Source organism: Gopherus evgoodei, chromosome 1 (assembly GCF_007399415.2).
Source record: "Gopherus evgoodei ecotype Sinaloan lineage chromosome 1, rGopEvg1_v1.p, whole genome shotgun sequence".
Taxonomy (NCBI): Eukaryota; Metazoa; Chordata; order Testudines; family Testudinidae; genus Gopherus; species Gopherus evgoodei.
In genome coordinates, this window is record NC_044322.1 from 109397148 (window position 1) to 109418320 (window position 21173).

Below are 21173 nucleotides of genomic sequence, written 5' to 3' on the forward strand. Positions count from 1 at the left end.
CTGCTGCCTGCCCCCCTTCTAGAGCTTTTTCCCCCCACAGTGGTAAAAGGCTCTGGCAGCTCCCTGCAGCAGGAGAAAGCTGGCAGCAGGGAGGCAGTCTAGATGAGGGCGGTGCAGCTTGTGCAAGTAGAGAGCCATTTATGGTACATACCCAGGTACACCACATGGTTCAGGGGTGTCTTTAGTCTACTCACCTAAGCAGTGCCTCACCATCTACACTGCTGTTTATACCCCTGCTGGGGATAAGGGCATGTAGTGTATGTATTCTACACACCACCAAAGGAGTGTGCAATGCAGACATACATTTAGAATTATGACAATTAAAAAAAACCACACACACTAGAAGGAAGATTTATCTCTATTTTAACATGTTTGGACACATTCACTGATAAGCTCTGGTTGTTTTATGCCACCCTGAAGCAAGCAAGACAAAGCTTGCCAGTTAGTTTTTGCTTTATACTGCTTTGGTGAAGCAAGCCAACCATAAACCCAGCTTGAGGGTCCATTTCAATTTCCTCTCTCATCCTCTAAATTATCCTTGCCTCTTGCACCTCCCTACATTCCTCTGTGGGCATGCATGCATGCACAGAGTTCTCCCCCTCTCTCCAATCCTTCCTATCTTCCCCTGCACTGTTTTCCCCTTCCTCTTGCAATCTGAGTAGCTTTAGTGCAATTGGTAGCTTTTGAAATAAAATATTTAGGATTAATAGTCTCTCTTTACCATTATGTCACATAAGTGAAAGTTTATGTCAGCACAGACTGCTACATAAAATCTTTTTCTTCAGAGAAACTCAATGAACGACCCTCTTACAAAATGACTATCATGTCTCACTATTCTCTCTGGTTCTGAGGCCATATGCATTCTTCCATTAAGAAATGGTTTCAAAATGGCCATAGTCTCCCACTGTTTCCAACGAGAGTGAAACCAAGCTTTCCTCAGGGCAGACTATATACCCTCTCTGCCAGAGAAACACTCAGACCCACTACAGCAATGGGAGATGGCAGCCATTTTGAAAGCGCGTAGCTCTTAGTATAATTCTCTGGAGCGGAACATTAATCTTCAGGCTCCACAGAGTAAGAAACTTTCAGTTAGGAAGAACATGAAAAGTGACCATTAACTCTATATTTTTTTTCAAATGTATCCTGGACAAGAGATTTCAGTGATTGTAGTTAGATGAGCAGTTTGAAGAATCTGCATTTATGCACAAATAGTCTGGTAACCAGCAACAACAGGAAAGGAAATAAAGTATATAATAATGTAAATGTGTTTTTAGTAAGTAAATTTACAAAAGTATGTGAGAGCATTACTATGGTTACGTAAATATCTATTTAAAATGCTGAAGATAGTCTGGTGGCTCTACTGCTTACATACTTATTTGAAGGGAAGGTGAACATTTTTACCTGGTCTTCTACCAGCCACATCACTACCAGAAGTCTACGAGTTTAATCTCAAATATAATTAATTTAATATAACTGGCATCCATGCTTGGCATGCACAATCACTCTTGAAGTTACAAAACTTAAAAAAAAAAGAAAAAAAAAAGAAATATTTCAAAAATAACAGACCTTGACAGTGATCAACAAGCGCTGCAAGTGTTTTGAGTCTTATTTTAGGATCATATGTCCAGACTAGAAGACGACGAAGTGTTAAACTGCTCTCAAGTCCCAAATTTACACCCTGATCATCTTCAAGTTGGAGCTGATCAAATTAAAACACACAGGCACAGTAAAAAAAACACAGCATTCAAGTACTGGCAACAAAACAGATATTCTATATTTTTGTTCTGAAGTTAGCGTCGTTTAGTTCTTTTATTACATGAAACTAGTCAATACATACATTTTACCGTAAAATTCTTAGGCTAAAACTTCACAGACTGACATGAGAAGAAACCAAGAATCAAGTGTAGATGAAAGCTCAGAGCAAAATGTAAAAACAATGGATCTGACAGAAAAAAGAGTAGGGAAGACACAAGGGGGCGAGTATGCAACAGAAGCGTCATACAGCTTGACGGATAGGTAGTTACAAGAGCAGCAAAGGACAGAAACAATGCTGAAGGATAGCAGGTGGTAATCAGAGAGGGCTATTCAGAGAACAAGTGGAAAGAAAACAAAATGTGTAAAACAAGAATCCCGAGAGCCACAGAACAAATAGTGAAATTTCTACCATGACAGCAGCAGCTTGATTTTAGTTCTGCATGGGACAAATTCTCTTTAAATTTTCCTTCAAAGGTCACCAGAACAAAGCAAGTAAGTTGACAACAAAGTTCAAAGATGGAGTACTATTAATATACAGGAGCCTAAGTCGCTTCTGGAAATGGAACTTGGGTGCTTTTGAAAAAGTTTTACTTTAGATTTAATGAATAGGGCTTAATTAAGGTGTGAACTGAAATCCATGTGGCTGCTCTGCAAATCTTCCCAAAGGGCATCTCCTCAAAACATACACAGAAGCAGCTGTATCACATGTGAGTGGGCGCCAACCTCTATTAATAAGGGGACCCTAGCCTGAGAGTACACAAGCAAATACATGAAGAAATACAAAGCTGTAGAGTGGAAAAATGCATTAGACAAGATGATGGTATGCCAAAATTGCAGCTGAATGGCCTTTCAGGGACAGAACTAACTCCTTGAGGTGTTACAAGTAATTCATACAAGGGAACACAGGAGGACCCTGGAACAATCCCTGTAGTAGTCACCCAAGTAATGAAACTCTTCCATCTCTGACCCTAGCCCTTGGGAAGGGCAAGTGCCTAGACTGGAAAAGAACCTCTTATTCTTGTAGATCAGAGGTCTCCAAACTATGGCCCATGGCTTCGATTTGTCCAGCCCCCCAACCAACATCACATTGGACAGCGAGACTCTGCCAGCCGGTGTCTCAGCCTGCTGCCAGCCTGGGTTCCTTCACCCAGGCCAGCAGCGGGCGCAGGGTGGGGCCAGCGGCGGGACCCCGGTTGGCAACCGGCCAGGAGCAGAAACCCCAGAGCAGCAGCAGAACTTCATGACGTCACTGCATTCCTGCCAGGGTCACTGAGCACACAGTAGGTAGGTTAGTAGTGGCAGAAGGAACCAGATGTGTGAGAGTGTCATTGTTTCCCTCAGTTTTTGTCTTAGTGCGTGTCAAACTAGTGACAAACTTATATTCGTTGTGTTTAAAGTCCATTGCTATTGGAGTGATTATGTCGGGAAAAAGACAGAAGAGAAAGGTTGATTCTGAATGTCGCGCGTTTAAAGAACAATGGAGCATGGACTATTCCGTTATTGAATCAGGTAGTAAGCATTGTGTTTAATATGTAACAAAACTATCGCAGTGCTAAAAGAATACAACATTGGTAGACATTATGAAACCAAGCACTGGTCGCATTACTCTCAATTTACGGGAAAGTTACATTCAGATAAATTAGAATCCATGAAACATGGCTTATCGTCACAACATTTAATAAGAAAACCAAGAACGAAGCTGCAACAAGAGCCAGCTTCCGAGTGGCACCCCTATTAGCAAAATGAGGAAAACCATTTACTGATGCTAAACTAGTTAAAACATGTATGATTCAAGGAGCCGAAGAAATATGCGCAAAAAAAGACAATTAGTCTTTTGGCGCACACAGTTGCTCGCAGAATTGAGGACATTGGCAGTAATATAATTTTCCAGCTGAATGAAAAATGCTAAGAAGTTTGAGTGGTTTTCCCTCGCACTTGGAGTCAACCGATGGTTTCCGATACTTCGCAGCTGCTGTTGTTTATTCGTGGGGTCAGCAGTAATTTTGAAGTTACAGAAAAACTAGCTTCTATGCATAGAACAACCACAGGTGAAGAGATTTTCAACGAAGTTGAAAAGTCACTTTCTCAATACAACCTGCAATGGAAACAACTGAAGTGCGGTACAACCGATGGAGGTAGAAACATGTGAGGTTCAAAAAAAGGTTTGGCTGGACAAATCTACAAAGCTTGTGAAAGCGCGGGCTGCCCCAAGCCTATGATTCTTCACCGCATTCTTCATCAGCAAGCATTGTGCAGGAAATATTTGGATTTGTCATGTGTCATGGAACCCACAGTGGTGGAAATAGAATCAGAATATCACGATTTGCTCTACCACACTTCAGATCGATGACTTGGCTGTGGAAAGGTTTTGTTGCACTGAACTGAAACTGAAATGTTCTTCTTAAAAACCCTCTACCTTTACTCACAAACAGGGAATGGCTTTGGAAATTAGCTTTTTTTGCAGACTGGACCAAGCACATAAATGACTTCAATCTTAGACTACAAGGGGACAAACGGGCTTATCTGTGACATGTACACCCAGGTGAAACCATTCAGGCAAAAACTAGTTATTTTTGAGTCACAACTGACGAGGGACTGCTTTGCTCATTTTACATGTTGTGAAAAGTTCAGTCAAGAAACTGAATCACGATTCCCAACTAGGTTTGCACAAGAAATCATTTCTGATCTGAAAACTACAGTTCCAGGAGCATTTCTCTGACCTTGATGTGAATGCTGGAGAAATATGGATCTTCCAAAACCCATTTGATTGAGATCTCGAAAAACTGCCACCTGAACTTCAAATGTAAGTGCTTGTCCTGCAATCCAATGACTTGTTGAAGGACAAATATAAGGAAGGAAATCTGGTAGAGTTCTATAAATGCCTGCCAAGTGATCAATATGCTCATGTAAAAAACTGTCCGTGGATTAATGTCAGTGTTTGGAACTACTTAGGTGCGTGAAAAAACATTTTCAGTGACAAAATATGTAAAATCCAACTACAGATCGACCTTGTCTGATGAACATTTACAGTCAATTTTGATGATAGGGAACACTAACTCTGAACCACAGCTAATGCAATTTTGTCAGAAAAACCATCAGTACCATACTTCTCACTAATCCTAAAATAATATTTCTTTTTTAAACGCTTCTGCATATATTTAATTTTTTCACAGTTGCTTCGGCCCGCGAAGCCCCTTCAAAAATATAATATGGCCTTGTTTCATAAAGTTTGGAGATCCCTATTGCACAGCAAGAGAGAGTAGAGTTGGTTAAGAGTCTATCATCCAAGCAGCCAAATATAACAATTCTAGATCAGGGTACGAAATACTCTCAAGTGTCTGAGACAGCAGGTCTGGTGTTGGATGAAAGCTATATGGTACCACTAGGTGGAGTACCACTAGGTAAATAGATTAGTAGGAACACTCTGACCACAAACTTCTTTGGGAGAAAGAACTGAGGGTGGGGTGACTCCACCCTTTCTACCTTCGCTTTCCAAAACAAGGAGCTTAGCAATGGGCAGGACCATCTCTACAGGTACCGCTAAGGAAAACTCTCTTCCACCAGTGCAAAGAGGCATGCACACACCTACACTATAATGGACATATGCAAGCACTAAAAGAAAAAATGTGCACAGATGTAATTCATGAAATCAAAATGGCTGAGAATTTAAAAATTGGATGGTAATAGAATGCAAAACTGAGTGATGATTCAACCTGGTGATATTCTGAATACAAGAGTCCTCAACCATGCTTGTAGCTGTTTCCATTACTTCATACAGTCTCTATAGACACTCCAGGGTTCAGAGTGACACACCTGGTATCTTACTTCATAGCTGCCAGATGCTCACATAGTTAGACCCTTTCCCAACCAGATTCATGCTTTTACAATGCTCATATTGTATCAATTAGCTAAATAAAAACTGTCTAACCAAAAGTCACAATTGTCTAGAAAATTATTTAGTGATTTGTAAACAGGAAAGGGTGAACTCAAGAACCAAATCAGAAGTATTAATTTACCTGGGAGTGTAAAACAGAGAGAAGCCTGTAGTATTCTTTGAGTTCCTGGTGTAAGGCAGCACAAAAACTCTGAGGGGGTGGGGGTGGCGGGAGGTGGAAGGGAAGAGAAAAAAAAATCAAAAATCAAATAAATGCTATTTCCATTTTCACTTTTATCTAGCATTTTAAAACAACGATATTAAGATTGCACCTTTTTTAAAAACCCAAACAAGTAAAACGTCTTCAAGAAAGCCAAATTAGGTATCATCCAGAAAGATGATATGAATGCACCAGCTGCTGCCTGTCTCTTCAGCATGCGGTTAACAGGTATATACATTGGAACAAGAAAATTTCTGCTGGCTGCCAACTTAATTCTACTGACAGTGTAAATTCTGACATCAATACCCTAAGTAATTGGGTTCTCAAATGGTTAAAAAAAAAACCCAGTACAACAGCATTGTTCATATCAGTTGTACGAAGACTGCAGATTTCTTGGGAGCAAGAATGGCATTTGCTATGTTTGTACAGTGCCTAGCACAAAAGAATCTCAATTTAATTGAGGTCTCTAGGCATGACCGCAATATAAAATGTTAAATAAAACGCAGAGTTAAAGACTAGTATCTAATATAAAGGAGAGGTCTGTGTACATCATGGGCAAGCCAGTAAATTCTTCTGTGGTGCTTTGAAAAGAATTAGTATTCCCTCTTTATGTGCTGCTTGTTTAAATTAGTAATGTACATTTTGGCATTGGAACATGTGATAAACACCTGCCATTCCTCACCTGACACTGAAGAAAGGAAGACCAAGAATAATGAAAAGTTTAAATGGTCTGAAAGGTGCACTCCATGATGATGTGGTCAATTTTACAAAGGCCTGACTCAAAGCTCAAAGAAGTCAATAGAATAATGGTTTTCAAACTGGGGTACGAGAGCTCTCATCAGGGTGTGCGCAAGAAAAATCCTATAATGACGGACAACGCATTTTATTTAGTAAGACATAGTATACCTTTGATTAGATTGCCATGTCCCTTTCTCAGATGGGGGTACACAGTAGACTACAGAATTTGGAAAGGGCCAACAAATTTTGAAAACCACTGCAACAGAAAGACTTTCATTGACTTAAATCAGCTTTGAGCAGTTGCAAATACAGCACTCCATCAGAAACAAAAGCATCATAGACCATTTGGTGACCTTCTTCCAAGAAGGCCTATATTGCCAGGAGTATAACCAAAAAATAACTGAACTACTGTTCTGATTAAATATTTTTCTAAAGGCAGATGAAAACATTTAGCCAGAAATATTTTTTTTATTATTATTTGGGTGGAAATTGATCTAGGAGAGGATATGAAATATTCTCTATTATCTCTATTTATTAATTATGTTAACCTGGCTCAGCAGGCTAAAAAGACTAATTAAATTTTCAAAAATTGATTACCATTTTTGAACAATGACAAATGTGTGTTGTTTTTTAATCTATTTCAAGTAACAAGTGATTAATACTTTATGAAATATCTAAACTTCTTTGCTAATCAAAGTAAATCAGCAATTTTGATATCTGCCTTCAGAAATTTGACTAGAAACAGTTCGTCAGTATATTTACATAAAGAAGTCTGCTACATCATATACAGTGAAATTTATCTACTCCCTATTCCCGTCAGCCTAAAACCAAGTTAAGCAAATCCAAAGTAAAAAACTGGAGCTAACAGTAATCTGTAAAAGTAAACTAACTATTTGTTACCTTAGATGTACCCCACTGAATAATTATTACTGACAGAAGGAAGAAAAATCCCAATTTTCCTTCCATAAATTTAAGTTCTTTATCAAAAGAATCATCTCCTTTCCAGATTAAGAAAAATGTATCCAGTCCTGACATTTGATCCTATCCTTTAAAGTAAGTGAAAGTGTTCCTCTCTTCAATTTGATTTTATCAGCAAGAGAGAAATGCAAGAGAGAATAAATTTATCATATTCCAGAGAGGTGGTCAAGAGTTATGTACAGATTGCTGAAGAATAAAAACTCCACGACACATAACCCTACTTTCCATTTCTTCTCACTTATTTCTTCAGCACAATCTACCAAAGCAGTGCCCATTAAACTGAAGGGCAAAGTAGGGTCTACAGTAAGGTAACATTCAAAAACACTAGTTAAATGTTATTTATCCACATTCCTTATGTTAAACATTTCTAACTTCAGCATTCAAAACATTTACAGTCATACCGGACATCAGATCATCAGTAAAAGAAATGAACTTTAATAGTTCAAATTTGCATTCAGCGCCAATTGCAATTATTTGGTAAAATAAGGTTTGGGATACAAAGTATGCAATGAAAACTGGATATTATCCTAGAAGTCTGACATGGCTTACAACATGGTTTCAAGGGGAAAGTAGAACTTGTGCTCAAGAAAGGGAATTTAAAATGCTTAGCACCTCAACCCTACTTTGATATTTTCTTTGAGAATATGTGAACATGTAAGGTAATTATGTTTCACTGTTGATTATCCTGGAAAAGTAGCAACAATTAAGTAGTGTAGATGGAAAAATAAAAAGGTCAACATTCAGTATATCTGACATGTATTGCTAATAACTGACAGGCTAGTTTCTGACCCTCATATTTCAGTCAAAAAGCTGAGTTAACAGTAACATATACAGGTGGTTTAGGCCTAACATAAATGTGTAATTTTCTGCCTGTGCTCTAAATAAGGATGAGATTTTCTGAGACAGCAAATTAAAGAAGCTTTCAACTGCACAATATATTTGCAATAATAAGTTCTTAATGCCGAGCATGCAACATCTGAAATTGTCGAAGAAGTGTTCAAGAATGATAAAACATGATCTTCTGCCTAGTTACTGACAGCTTAAGTAAATTATACAGCTTTATCTTCATACACTGATGCCATAGAAGTTACACAAATGCTAGTTTCAGACACAAATCATGAATGGAAAGTTATACAGATACACTTGATGGCCTACACAGCATTCTACACAGACCCTGAAACGTGTACTTGATGTCAGAGATATAAAACATTTAATTTACTGAGGAATTTACAGTCTCTTGTTTTGTGACATGACAGACTAAAACCAGAGACAGTGAAAATAAGCATAAGCTGGAAACTATTGTATGAAAGAGGGTAGGAAACCTCACCTAGAAATTGAGACAGTCAGAAAGGGACAGAATAAAAAAAAGACAGAAAAGTAGAAAGCACCATAGTGTCTCTATTGACCTCAAGAAAAATTAGACTGAAGGGAGGAACACTTCACTTTCTTTGCAGATTAGGTAGGATGTTATGGCTAGAGGCAAGGACAACAACATTTCTGATGACTCAGAAGGAATAATATCCAGTTTTACAGAGGGAGCAAGTGATAGGAAACGGGAATGCCTTAGTAGTAAATGTGGTTTTAGGTTTTAGAACAGCTGTGAAGTTACTGCAGACTATAAATCATGATGATGGAACCTATAAAAACAAAAATTGACATTCTTTTGATGTTGTATTCAAAAGAAATGGCAGCAAATAACTGGTGATTTGCATTCAGCCTCAGTAGTGCAGTATTTTATTTAACATCAATGATCATCTATCAGCTAGTCAAGAGTGTTCCCTTACACATTTTTCAGGGGAGAACTACAAAGTAAAGCAGAATCTCTCTCCTAATAATGCAAGTGGGCACACTTTAATTAGCTCAGAGATGCCACTATGCCATTCCTGGATTATTATTTTTGTTTAAATATAAAAGTAAACTTTAAAAAATTTAATTTGAGTCTATGGGGGAGGAACTCCCAACTAGGGATAGAAGGGCAAGACTACTCCATAGGACTAGCAAGAATGAACCCTATTATGACTCAGCTGAGAGTTCCTTTACCCTACACCAGATTTTGGCTCACAGCCAACAATGACAGTCCACACAGGAGTAAATCAAATGATATGGATGGACTCCAAGTTATGAATTCTCCAGTCTCCCCACCATTCCCATATTGTATTTCTAGATCCAGCAGTTCCTAAAGGGAATGAAACCAAAGTTTTGTAACCTAGCCATCTTTGTATCCAACATACCTGACCTACAAGCCCAAAGGCACGATCCAAGCTCCTCTGGTCTGTGTATCTTCTTATTTTATTGTGTAGCCATCCTAACTCTGCGAGTCTGCTTGTGGTATCTCTGAGCGATTTGGAGAGGCTGACCTACAAAGTTAGCAAAAACAACAAAAGCTCATTAAGTCTGGATTAAAAAAAACAAAAGCAACTCTCCCTATTTCTCCCAGTATCTCTTTGCTCAGCATAGAGCAAACTCATTCAGTGAATGCCATTCATCCCTTACCCTGAAGGGATTCTGAGAGAAAAAAAAAGTGATCACGTAATTAAAGACTATCATAATATACACTTACAAGGTGGCAGCATTAAGGGTGAACAAGCAATGTTAATTTTGGCCTTTCTTGAATTCTGAATGCTTGACTTTGCAATCTCAATGTTCTTTTAACATAAGTTTAATGAAATTTCCTACTTTTTAAAAAATGCAAACCAAAAAAAAAAAAATAAAATTCCATCACAGAGAATCCCAGGTAGGTGAGCAGCAGAGCTGGAACCTTCAGATCCACAAAACTCAAGTACCTGAATTAATGAAGTTAATGGTAGCAGCACTACACTATTATCCTTTCTGTGGACCAGCCACTAGAAGCAGATAAGATCCACACTTTGCATTTACTAGACAGCAGAGACTCAGGAATCAAGAGCTCAATTCCAAGTCCTGGATAGGGAGTGTGTTCTTAGTGATTACAGACCCTTCTACTCCAGTCTTATAGCATATACCTTCCTAGCTTATCCCTTTCTGTCAGGCCCAATCTTCTCCTATTTATTGCTATCCCCTTTCACCCCCTCCACTAACCTGCCTCTGTCCCATCCAGGTGTTCACTCTTCTGTATTTGTCAGGCTGCTTCCTCCTTCACATTGTCTGGAGGAGCAAAGAGCACAGGAGAGAAAGCCTTGTTCGTGGTTTTGCTGCTCTGTGCCACAGCAGCTGGGAGGAGCAACTACTGGAAAAGTCCTAGTCAGTCCTGGGCTGGAACATGCTCACAGCAGACAAAAATCTTCGAAGAATTTAGCTGCCAAATGCTAACAAGTCTCTGAGCATTTGCAAGTGGCCATTTTCAGAGGCTTATAACTCAGGCAGATCTGGTGCATTTTCATGGAAACAGCAAAAGGCATCTGACTTTTAGAGCCCCTGCCCTGCCAAATTTCAATACCCTGCTTCTAAGCTGAGAGGTGCAATAGCTTCTCTGTGAAACTGTGGTAAGACTAACATTGACAAAACACAGTATTTTCCTCTCTGCTCTCATATATGGCTGAATAGTTTTTGAAGAAAAAAAATTATTTTTTGTTTTTTTGTTTTGTTTTGTTTTTTAAAATCGGCCTGAGACAAAAACCCAGCATGGAAAATTTCAGCCCAAACGGCTGTAGTTTGGCAAAGTTACAAGTAACTGAAAGCAGGGTTTTATACTGGAAATTGTTTCCAATAAGTGGAGCTGGCAGCTTCACCCACAACTCTAGCACAATAGATGACAAGAGCAACACATTTAGAATTCCACAAGCAAGAGCACTTGGTGAGGATTGACCCTCAGTAATGTATGAGAGGAAAGAGCAAAAACAGCTTAGTAAGATTACATCCACGCCAACTAAGTCAAGTGTGGGACTGCACAAGCTCACTAACTGCTGAATGTAACCAACAGGCTTAACAATATTAATATAGATATTTGACCTGTGTCCATATATATTCTACAGTTCTGAAAGTGTGTTTTTACTCTGAAAAATTACCATGTACAAAAGGCACTTTCTTACTAAATAAATCTGCTCCTGTGTATTTGGAGACATACCTGCTCCCCTCTTGGGCAAACGTAAGTTTTGACAACTTTTTGATTGGTAACGCACATCCAGCACAACTACAAGAATGGAATCCAATTCCCTTGCTTTCTCGTGCATTAAAACTGCTTACTAATTTTATCACTAAGGGCAAAAGCCAAAGACATTGGGACTGCACAGATGTATCTGAAGGCACAATTCACTGTGCAGAACTTGTATTACTGGCAATGATGCATATGAAGGGAAGAACCCAGTTTGACTCTCAGAGCAGTTTGGAATTTCTAGAAAGAAGGGATTGGGAGAGTTTTCAGGCTCTGTATTCTGCAAAGGCAGAAGGAAAGCTTGGTAAAAGCAAGCTGTTGAGAGAGATTTACCTGGATATGAAAATCTCCCCAATTATTGTTTGGATACCTGATCATCTCATGAAAGGGCAGTTTATGAATTTCACATGTGCAGACCCTCAACCAAAAGAACAAAAAGCCCAACACACACAAAACTGGGCCTGATTTTCATTTACACTGCTTTGGCACCATGAAGTGGCCTGAAAGTAATTTTCACAGTCTATAAGGTTATGTTACATTGCCAGAGCAGCAGAGTGCACGAGAATCAAACCTATTATCCTTCATATGAATACACACTTAAAGGCAGTTGAGGGACTGTCACTGTACTCATGCTATAAGCAGCATCAACCAGCTAACAAGTGTAGAAGGGGTTAAGGAAAGCATTTAGACCCACCCAAGTGTCCACTGCTCCCCCACCCCTACCACTTTTCTGGCGCCTTGTCCCTATAATACAAGCATACTCTAGTCTCCTTGCAGCCTCAAAAAAGTTGATCCTTCATCTCTCTGGCCTCTCCAAGTTTGGCTCCATCTTTAGTCTTCATTTCTAAACTCACTAGATGCACCATTGACAACACTGTCTTGTGATCCTCTCCTCCACTCCACCACAGAACACCTCCATCCCATATCTGGCTTCCAGTCTGCTTCACTGAAACTGCTGTCACCAGACCCTCAGGGCCACTATTCCATCCCCTTTCTCCTTGACTTTCCTGCTGCTTTTAACACACAGTTATACTTCCTTTCATAGCATCTTGTCCTCAACAACTCTGACTTCTCCTGGTTCTCCTCTTACTTCTTTGGAGATTGTGTATTTTAAATGGGTAATTCTACTATATTCCTGCTTTCCTAAAGTTCGGTTTATGGCCCCTCCACCTCTTCCTCTTTTACTTAGATGAGCTCATCAGATCACAGATTCAACTGCTATCTTTATAATGGCAATTTACAGACTAGCCTTCCCATTCCTGACCTTTCCCACATATCAGCCTATCTAGAGCCTGTTTGGACAGATCACCAGTAACAGGATCAAAAGTTAACTCTTTAGACCCATACCTGCTCCATCTCTATCTTCTAACACTGCTGACAATACCACTATACCTGACTCTCCAGCACATGAATCAGATTCCTATCATGACCATATCTTGCCATTTCTCCCATAACACATTTAAGATCTGTTTTTTTCCTTTTTTCTCTTTATTTCTATACACACAGCTAGAAATCTTGTTGAGGCCCTCATTTCCTTAGGTGAGCAGCAGACATCACCAATTTGATTGGCTTAATGTATCGTCTCTACACATGCACATCATACATCATCATTTGAAAGCTTATTATGTCTATTTTAAGACGGGGTATGATGTGGAGCTGTCTAGCAGTGCTGTTATCATAAAAATAGGGATAAAAAACAACATCAACACTTTCATATGACCATGCTGAAATATGTGCATTCATTTCTGTTAGCTTAATGACTCTTCATAATTTGGAGAGACCAAATTAGATTTTTTTTAAAACCTTAAAGCATCACAACAACAATTATATTAAATTTGCACAAGTATCATTCAAATATAATAGCACTGGTGACATTTCAAGTCAATATCATTATCTTAGTAATCATTATGATCTCTATCAAGACCACAAGGATTATCACAGTGTTCATCTCCAAGGCATGAACACAGTTCTATACAGGGAAGACTGTTCTGACTACAGACATAGTTGATTGTGCAGCAACCCTTACTAGTACAAGCCTGAATAAGTTTTGTAGAAGCTCAGGTGCCATCGGGCCCTCGAAGAATAGAAGAAGAAAAATGTGGATGATGAACTACTATCTATTTTGCAATGGTGATCCAACATCTGTTGAGAAGACATCCAAATTTTTGTTTGCAAAGATGCCTCTTTTGACATGCTCTTCAAAACTGTCTCACATCGTGGGAGTTTGGCCAGTGACTTGTCCTTTTAGATAGCTACATTGAGACACAAGCAATTCAAGTCTCTGTGAGTGTCCTTTTCTTTCTTGGCCTGGTCATACAGCACTGCTACAAACTTCCCTGCTGCAGAAATTGTGCCTTGTCAATCATTCACTCCCAGTTTAGCAAGATCTCTTAAGAAGAAAGCTCCTTATGTTTGTGTTTAATGTTGTCAAATCCCCCACCCTGCCCCATACCTATAAGGATGACAGAGTCATACCCTGTTAATGCATGTACAGCAGAATGTATCTTGAGACAAGAGTGAATGTGTGTGTCACAAATTGTAAGCACAGGTATAAAGCAATGCTTGTTAGTTGTGCTGGTAATGGTGCCTGAAAGTAGTGAACAGCAAGAACCAAAATATCTGTATCAGGTGACCTAATTACTATGGTTCCTTTCACACCAAGGGCAAGTCTTTACTACCCACTGGATCAGCGGGTAGTGATCGCTCTATTGGGGATCGATTTATCATGTCTTGTGTAGAGGTGGATAAATCAATCCTAAACATGCTCCCCGTCGACTCCATAACTCCAGCTCGTGAGAGGTGGAAGCGGAATCGATGGGGGAGGGGCAGCAGTTGACTCGCCACTGTCCTCACAGCCAGGTAAATTGACCTAAGATACACCAACTTCAGCTACACGTAGCGTAGCTGAAGTTGCGTCTCTTAGGTTGACCCCAGCCCACCTTCAGCATAGACCAGGACTAAGAGAAAAAAAGGCATATTGGCACATGCAGCATGCAGAAGCATGCTGGTGTCTGCTTCCTTTTGAACAATGTACAAGCTCTGGGCTTCTTCAGCGTTTCTATTGGTGATAGACTTTGTTGCTTCACCACTGGAAAAGCCTCCAGCAAGAAGGAGTGTTTGTGCAGGGTATGCTCCTACACGCAGGTGCACTTTGAATGATAAATTCAGAGGAATGCTACAAGTGACTGCTTGTTGGACGCTACATTTAGAAACTTTTTCTATGGAGGCACAGAGCTTCCAGCAATCACCTGGTATTTCTTGCATCTAACTTTAGATTCTGTCTAGCTGCAGTTCATAGTTACTATTCTCATATCTGTCAAAGACTTAGATTACAGAATTAGGTTTGTCAATCCTTTTAGGACCTGCCTCAAGTACTTGGCAGCCAATTCATCGATTGTGTGGAATTTGTCTCCAGATATCATTTGTATGATAGCCATGGCATCTGATGTACATTGGGGTTTCTTTGTTGAATGCTCTTAGCTCATACATGCTTTCAGCTTGAGCTTCCAGCTGATGTCTTAAATTCAGCTTTGTCTGCTCTTCTCATTCATCAGCATGGAAGAGGAACAGAGGCACAGGCGCTAATAGGTGAACAGCAATTGCCACTGAAACATCATCTCAGATTCTTGATAAGGAAAGAGCTATTCAGAAAATACATTTCTGGACTGATGGCTGCTGTGACTGTCCATCATTTACCAGACTTAAATTTGATTGTCTTGGCCATGTTCTGTTGCCAGATTTCTTGATTCTGATGGGACATGTAAGCTTCTTCAGCCCAGTCAAGTGCACTTCTCACAAATCTGTTTGTTCTTCAGCAACATCTGCTATTTTCAGTAGAGACGCTTGTACATCTGATGTCACATGTAGCCTAGTGGATACGTTAATAAGCATCTTTGGATGTGATTCATGGCTACATGACTTTGCCATATTGTTCGAGATGTGACTGGTAAGAGCTGAAACATGCTCTTCATCCCTCCTCAGTGTAGAGGCAAAGACTTGCTTGGTGACTGTCTCGTTAGGTCACTTCTTTCTCTCTTGGCTTTTGCATATCCACTCAGGACATGTCTTGCAAGGGTCCACCTGACAAAGGCTAGCTTCCTTCTGGTCAGTCCTACAATCCTACTGCTGCCCTTTGAGTCTTTGATAACAGTTTTCTGTTCCCACATCACGCCAAATTCCATTAAAAGAACACGGAGTCTGATGCACAGCAAATTCCCCAGGTTCAAAAGCACTGTGCACTTGAAGGATTTAACACATCAAGAATGTAGATTGATTTCCACCTGGCATAGTTGGGCCTGTTAGCAGTAAAGAAGTATGACATACTGTATGTGCAGATGAAGTTTCCAACCATCTCCTCACTCTGCATAGACATTTAGAAGCAGTATCTCCATAACCTGAAGAAAGCAATCCCAGAACTTGAATGTAGTAGACTGGGAACACCCCCACGTCTGAAATTCCTCCAATACTAGTAGCAGCATATGCTGAATTATAACACGTCATTAAAGAGCGTGATGATGCTGCAAGGGCTCAATGCCTTCAGACTTGAAACATCTTGTGAGTGGTCAGCCAACATTTGCCAGACAAAATGCTAAAAATACAGGAGTAACTCCTCTCTAGTCATCTCCCCAAAAATGCAATAAAACAGCACAGGCTGTGAAAAAGTACTCAGGCAAATTACATTGGTAGCAAGCTCATAGACTCATAGGTCAGAAGGGACCAATATGATCATCCAGTCCGACCTCCTGCACAAGGCAGGCCACAGAACCCCACCCATCCAATTTTATAACAACCCCTAACCCAGGACCGAGTTATTGAAATCCTCAAAATTGGTTTGAAGACCTCAAGCTGCAGAGAATCCACCAGCAAGCGACCCGTGCCCCACGCTGCAGGTGAAGGCGAAAAACCTCCAGGGCCCCTGCCAATCCGCCCTGGAGGAAAATTCCTTCCCGACCCCAAATATGGCCATCAGCTAAACCCTGAGCATGTGGACAAGACTCACCAGCCAGCACCCAAGAAGGAATTCTCTGCAGTAACTCAGTTCCCATCCCATCCAACATCTCCCCGCAGACCACTGAGCAGACCTATCTGGTGGTAATCCAAGATCAATTGCCCAAATTAACGATCCTATCATAACATCCCCTCCATATACTTATCAAGCTTTGTCTTAAAGCCAGAAAAGTCTTTTGCCCCCACTACTTCCCTTGGAAGGCTGTTCCAGAACTTCACTCCCCTAATGGTTAGAAACCTTCGTCTAATTTCAAGTCTAAACTTCCTAATATCCAATTTATACCCATTCGTTCTCGCGCCTACATTAGTACATTAGTACTAAATTTAAATAATTCCTCTCCCTCTCTAACGTTAACCCCCCTGATATATTTATATAGAGCAAGCATATCCCCCCGCAGCCTTCTTTTGGCCAGGCTAAACAAGCCAAGCTCTTTGAGTCTCCTTTCATAAGGCAGTTTTTCCATTCCTCGGATCATCCTTGTAGCTCATTTGGGAGAGTCAATTTCACTTGTTGAGGAACAGCATACGACTGATGCTCCATGGTCTGAATGGTATACTACTTGTTCTAGGGCTGATGAGATTACCTTACATTTCAGCATTGTAGTAGACTGTGGACATATCAGCTGGTCTGGCATCCATAAAAAGTGCAGATGCAACTTTTGCATAGGTGCTCTTAGTTGCAAGCTTATGGCTGAAAATCAGTCCAGATTGGAATTACCTGAGCATGAACAATGTCAACATCATTTGGTATTGGCAGGACGTCATGAGGTAGAAGTCATAAAAGACAACAGAAGAGATCTCAAACAGCAGTCATTTGTAGGTGACAAGAGTTTATTTTCCTCAAGTACTTTCTCCATGGTGAATCAGTTCTGGACAAGGCCCAAGAGATTCATTGCCTGGAGAGAGCAAGTGACTCTTCTCTCCAACACTTCAGTCCAGCATCACAAGAAATATCACTATCTGCAGCCTGTTGTTGAAACACCATTCTAGCCTTTCATTGGAAAGTATTATTTCCATCAATGGCCTCTACGTTGACGTGTATATTATCATCTCCTTCATGGATGAGATTTGAATATGTTAATACTATGCACTCCACAACTAAGAGGCATCATCTTTCAGTGTCTTCGGAACTGCTGGCTGAATTATATGCCTCAACCAACCAAAGAGACACTCCTGTTCAATTGGGGCACGAAAGCAAATGACCTCTGAAAACTACAATGACCTGAATTTGGATAATATTCGGAGGCTTTCACTTTGGCTATTTCAGACACAAGGGTTGAAGTGGCATTATACTACGCTACCTGTTCATTTAAAAGCTGTTCATCAGGCTCACATGCCAGAAGAACATCTACAAACAAACAAACTCAATGACTTAAGTTACTGTTTCAGATTACTAGCAGCTGGACTAAAGTCAGAGAGTGTTATTGAGCTGGACAGAATGACGATAGACTTGCCTTGTCCATTCTATTCATGGTATGAAGTTTCAGAAGTTTCTACTGAAATAGCTTGCAGTATCCACATGTAAGGGAAGTAGAGATTTAGAGATCTTTGTAGCAGCTTGGAAAGGAGAAGAGCCTTCTTGTTGTACATAAGATCATTGCCTCTCTCTTCAATTAGCTGGTAAAATGCAATGTCATAAGATGATTATTATTGCAGTATAACACATGGCCTTGCTTTAAGATTCATTTTACTCAAGTAGGAACAAAGGCACGTTGAGTGATAAACTGCATCCTTAGTACTCAAGTCTTACATAGATATTCCATGAAATGTCAACTCTTCTTTGAAGTGATGCCTCCCTTAGTTTGGTTGCTCTCTCAAATATTTCTATTTTATGATGTTTCTTGTCCATATTGTGTGCTTTGCCTCAGGCCAACAATGCAACAGGAGGAAATGCTGGAGAGCGTGCTTGCTGTGGTGGCTACAGAACCAGGTGAATATGATACTCTGATTGGATTCAGAGTCTGTTTTCTTTCCTGAGTCCAGTACAACTCTGACATGTACCAAATTCTACTTGTTTATGTATTTCTGAAAGCAAACCCTGTGAAGAAGTATAGGTAGCACATCATCTAAACTAGAAAACTCATCCAGTAGCTGCCAATACAATTCATCCCTCCTGGCTTCCGCTGCCAGCACCAAGAATTCTGTGCAGTACTGATGGATTTTGACAATTTTACATTCTTTTGATTTTCTTGACAAATAACATTTTTCAAAGTTTGTGGAGCATCTTCTTCTATTTGATGTACGCTTTAAGAGCCTTGTATCTGCCATATCTTCATATACTGTAACATCCCTGTAGAAGTAAAATTCCCAAAGGATATTGTTAGCATTACCACCACCACTTCTCACTTTGTACAAGTAGACAGATATACGCTAAATTAGATATAAACTAGATCTGTTAGTATCAAAATTGCCATTTTTGTTTGGTGAGCACTTTGACTGAAGTCCAATATGAAACTGTGTATTGCCATCTCTCAATTAATACTGATCTGTGCATAAGAGTACTGGATTAAAAACCTAGTTTTCAGAATAGTTCAAAAGCTAGTACTGCATGCACACGCAATGACAAATTAAAACCTTCTGTCAGGCAGACTAGATGCTACATTGTATGTAGAAAGGTTTACAAATGTAAAAGTATTATATTAGGAATTCAGGTACATTTACATGTACACATAAATGTACATGTAATGCTTTTCCAATATTTAGTACAAACTATGGGAAACTGATCTGGGCAGCAAATTTCAGCTGAAACTATTATACAAAACTATTATAATCACTTGGTAGATACTTTGACAATTAAGAATGTGATATGCTACAATGAAATGTTTTCACATTGCAAAATGTGGATATTCACCATTTTTGCTACATGCATTTTTTCTGGAAAAAAATACTTGTCCATGCAAAACTAATAAAAATCTTTTAATACATTGTCATTTGATAGCTTTGACCAATAAATACCACCTTAAGGTGTGGAAATTAACTTAAACAGAAAAACTGTAGTCAATCATATTGCAGCGTTTCCAGTACTGTGCAAAAAATGACACTCACTTCGGCTACCATTGTTTCACCCTGCTTACAGCACTACTTAACTGCTCCACATCGTATCTTATCTGAACGTATATATAAGAATCTTTTAAATTACATATGATGTGGGTGTGTATACGGTGAGTACATTAAAGTCTAAAATATGGCCCTTTCTGGAGAATGTGCTTATCTGCAATGATTACTGTAGCCTGTAACATCCACATTGCCCTTTCCCAGACCAACAAAAATTCTACAGCTTAGATAACATTCCCTGCTTATTCTTCTCAACATGCATTTCTCATAGTTCCCTTCGAATTCCTCCATTAGCTCTGTGACAAAGAGACCCACTGGTACCAACAGGCAAAGGATTCACAGTTCTTTACAAGCAACTGTCTGAGACCAGACAAACTCACCTCACCTACAACAAAACTTTCATGGCATTAATCCAAGAAGGATACTGTATGTAGTCTCTACTGTAACTTACCAATACTCAATCACTGTGAGATGTGTGTACAATATATAAAGAACAACATGAAAATTATATCCTTTATGGTCTGGGAGTTCAAATGAGTCTCCGAGAAACCAGAAGGCTTTGTGCTGGCCCATTCAAGCAGGAGGAAGTTATCACCGCTCATTGGCTAGCCAATTACAGACTCATAGACTTTAAGGTCAGAAGGGACCATTATGATCCCGTAGTCTGACCTCCTACACAACGCAGGCCACAGAATCTCATCCAGCCACTCCTGTAATAACCCCCTAACCTATGTCTGAGTTACTGAAGTCCTCAAATTGTGGTTTAAAGACCTCAAGGTGCAGAGAATCCTCCAGCAAGTGACCCGTGCCCCACGCTGCAGAGGAAGGCAAAAAGCCTCCAGGGCCTCTGCCAATCTGCCCTGGAGGAAAATTCCTTCCCAACCTCAAATATGGTGATCAGTTGAACCCTGAGCATGTGGGCAAGACTCACCAGCCAGCACTCAGAGAAGAATTCCCTGTAGTAACTCAGATCCCACTCCATCTAACATCCCATCACAGACTATTGGGCATATTTATCTGCTAATAATCAAAAATCAATTAATTGCCAAAATTAAGCTATCCCATCATACCAATTATGTAATGTACTGCTCAACTGTCCACTGTTGCAACAGCCCAGAAAGGTCAATGGAAAACCATGAAAGAAACTATAAACATCAAAACCTGTTGGAGATAAAAAGGAAACTTAACAGACAGGGCATCTACCTGTTTGTTAATAAAGACAAAAGACTGATTCAGTATATCAGAGGGTAGAGAAAGACATACTGGTTCCGTTCACTGAGGAGACATCTTGTTGAGCAGGGTTGTTTCAGGAAAGATTGGACCCCGGTTCCTGTACTATGCGTTACACAGGAGTGGTGATTTAAGGTAAAAATGGTAAACTGGGGTGCATTGCTCCTCTGAAAGCAGAAGGCTCTGGGATTTTGTGAGTACCAAGTGTAAGGGGCTGGATATCACAGGGGAATGCTTAAAGAAGACTC

The 21173-nt window shown here is 39.9% G+C and overlaps 1 protein-coding gene across 3 annotated transcripts in view; it reads right to left on the reverse strand.

The window, feature by feature from the left end:
• Positions 1-21173, reverse strand: part of TUBGCP3 (tubulin gamma complex associated protein 3) — a 112606-nt gene that overhangs the window by 60289 nt on the left and 31144 nt on the right. For 2 of the 3 annotated variants that reach the window (XM_030568801.1, XM_030568816.1), the window contains exons 8-10: positions 9797-9922; positions 5772-5840; positions 1567-1699 (exon numbers count right to left, since the gene is read on the reverse strand). In XM_030568801.1, the coding sequence (XP_030424661.1) occupies positions 1567-1699; positions 5772-5840; positions 9797-9922 (328 nt within the window). The remainder of the gene's footprint in view (positions 1-1566; positions 1700-5771; positions 5841-9796; positions 9923-21173) is intronic. The other variant, XM_030568809.1, reaches the window with a different exon arrangement.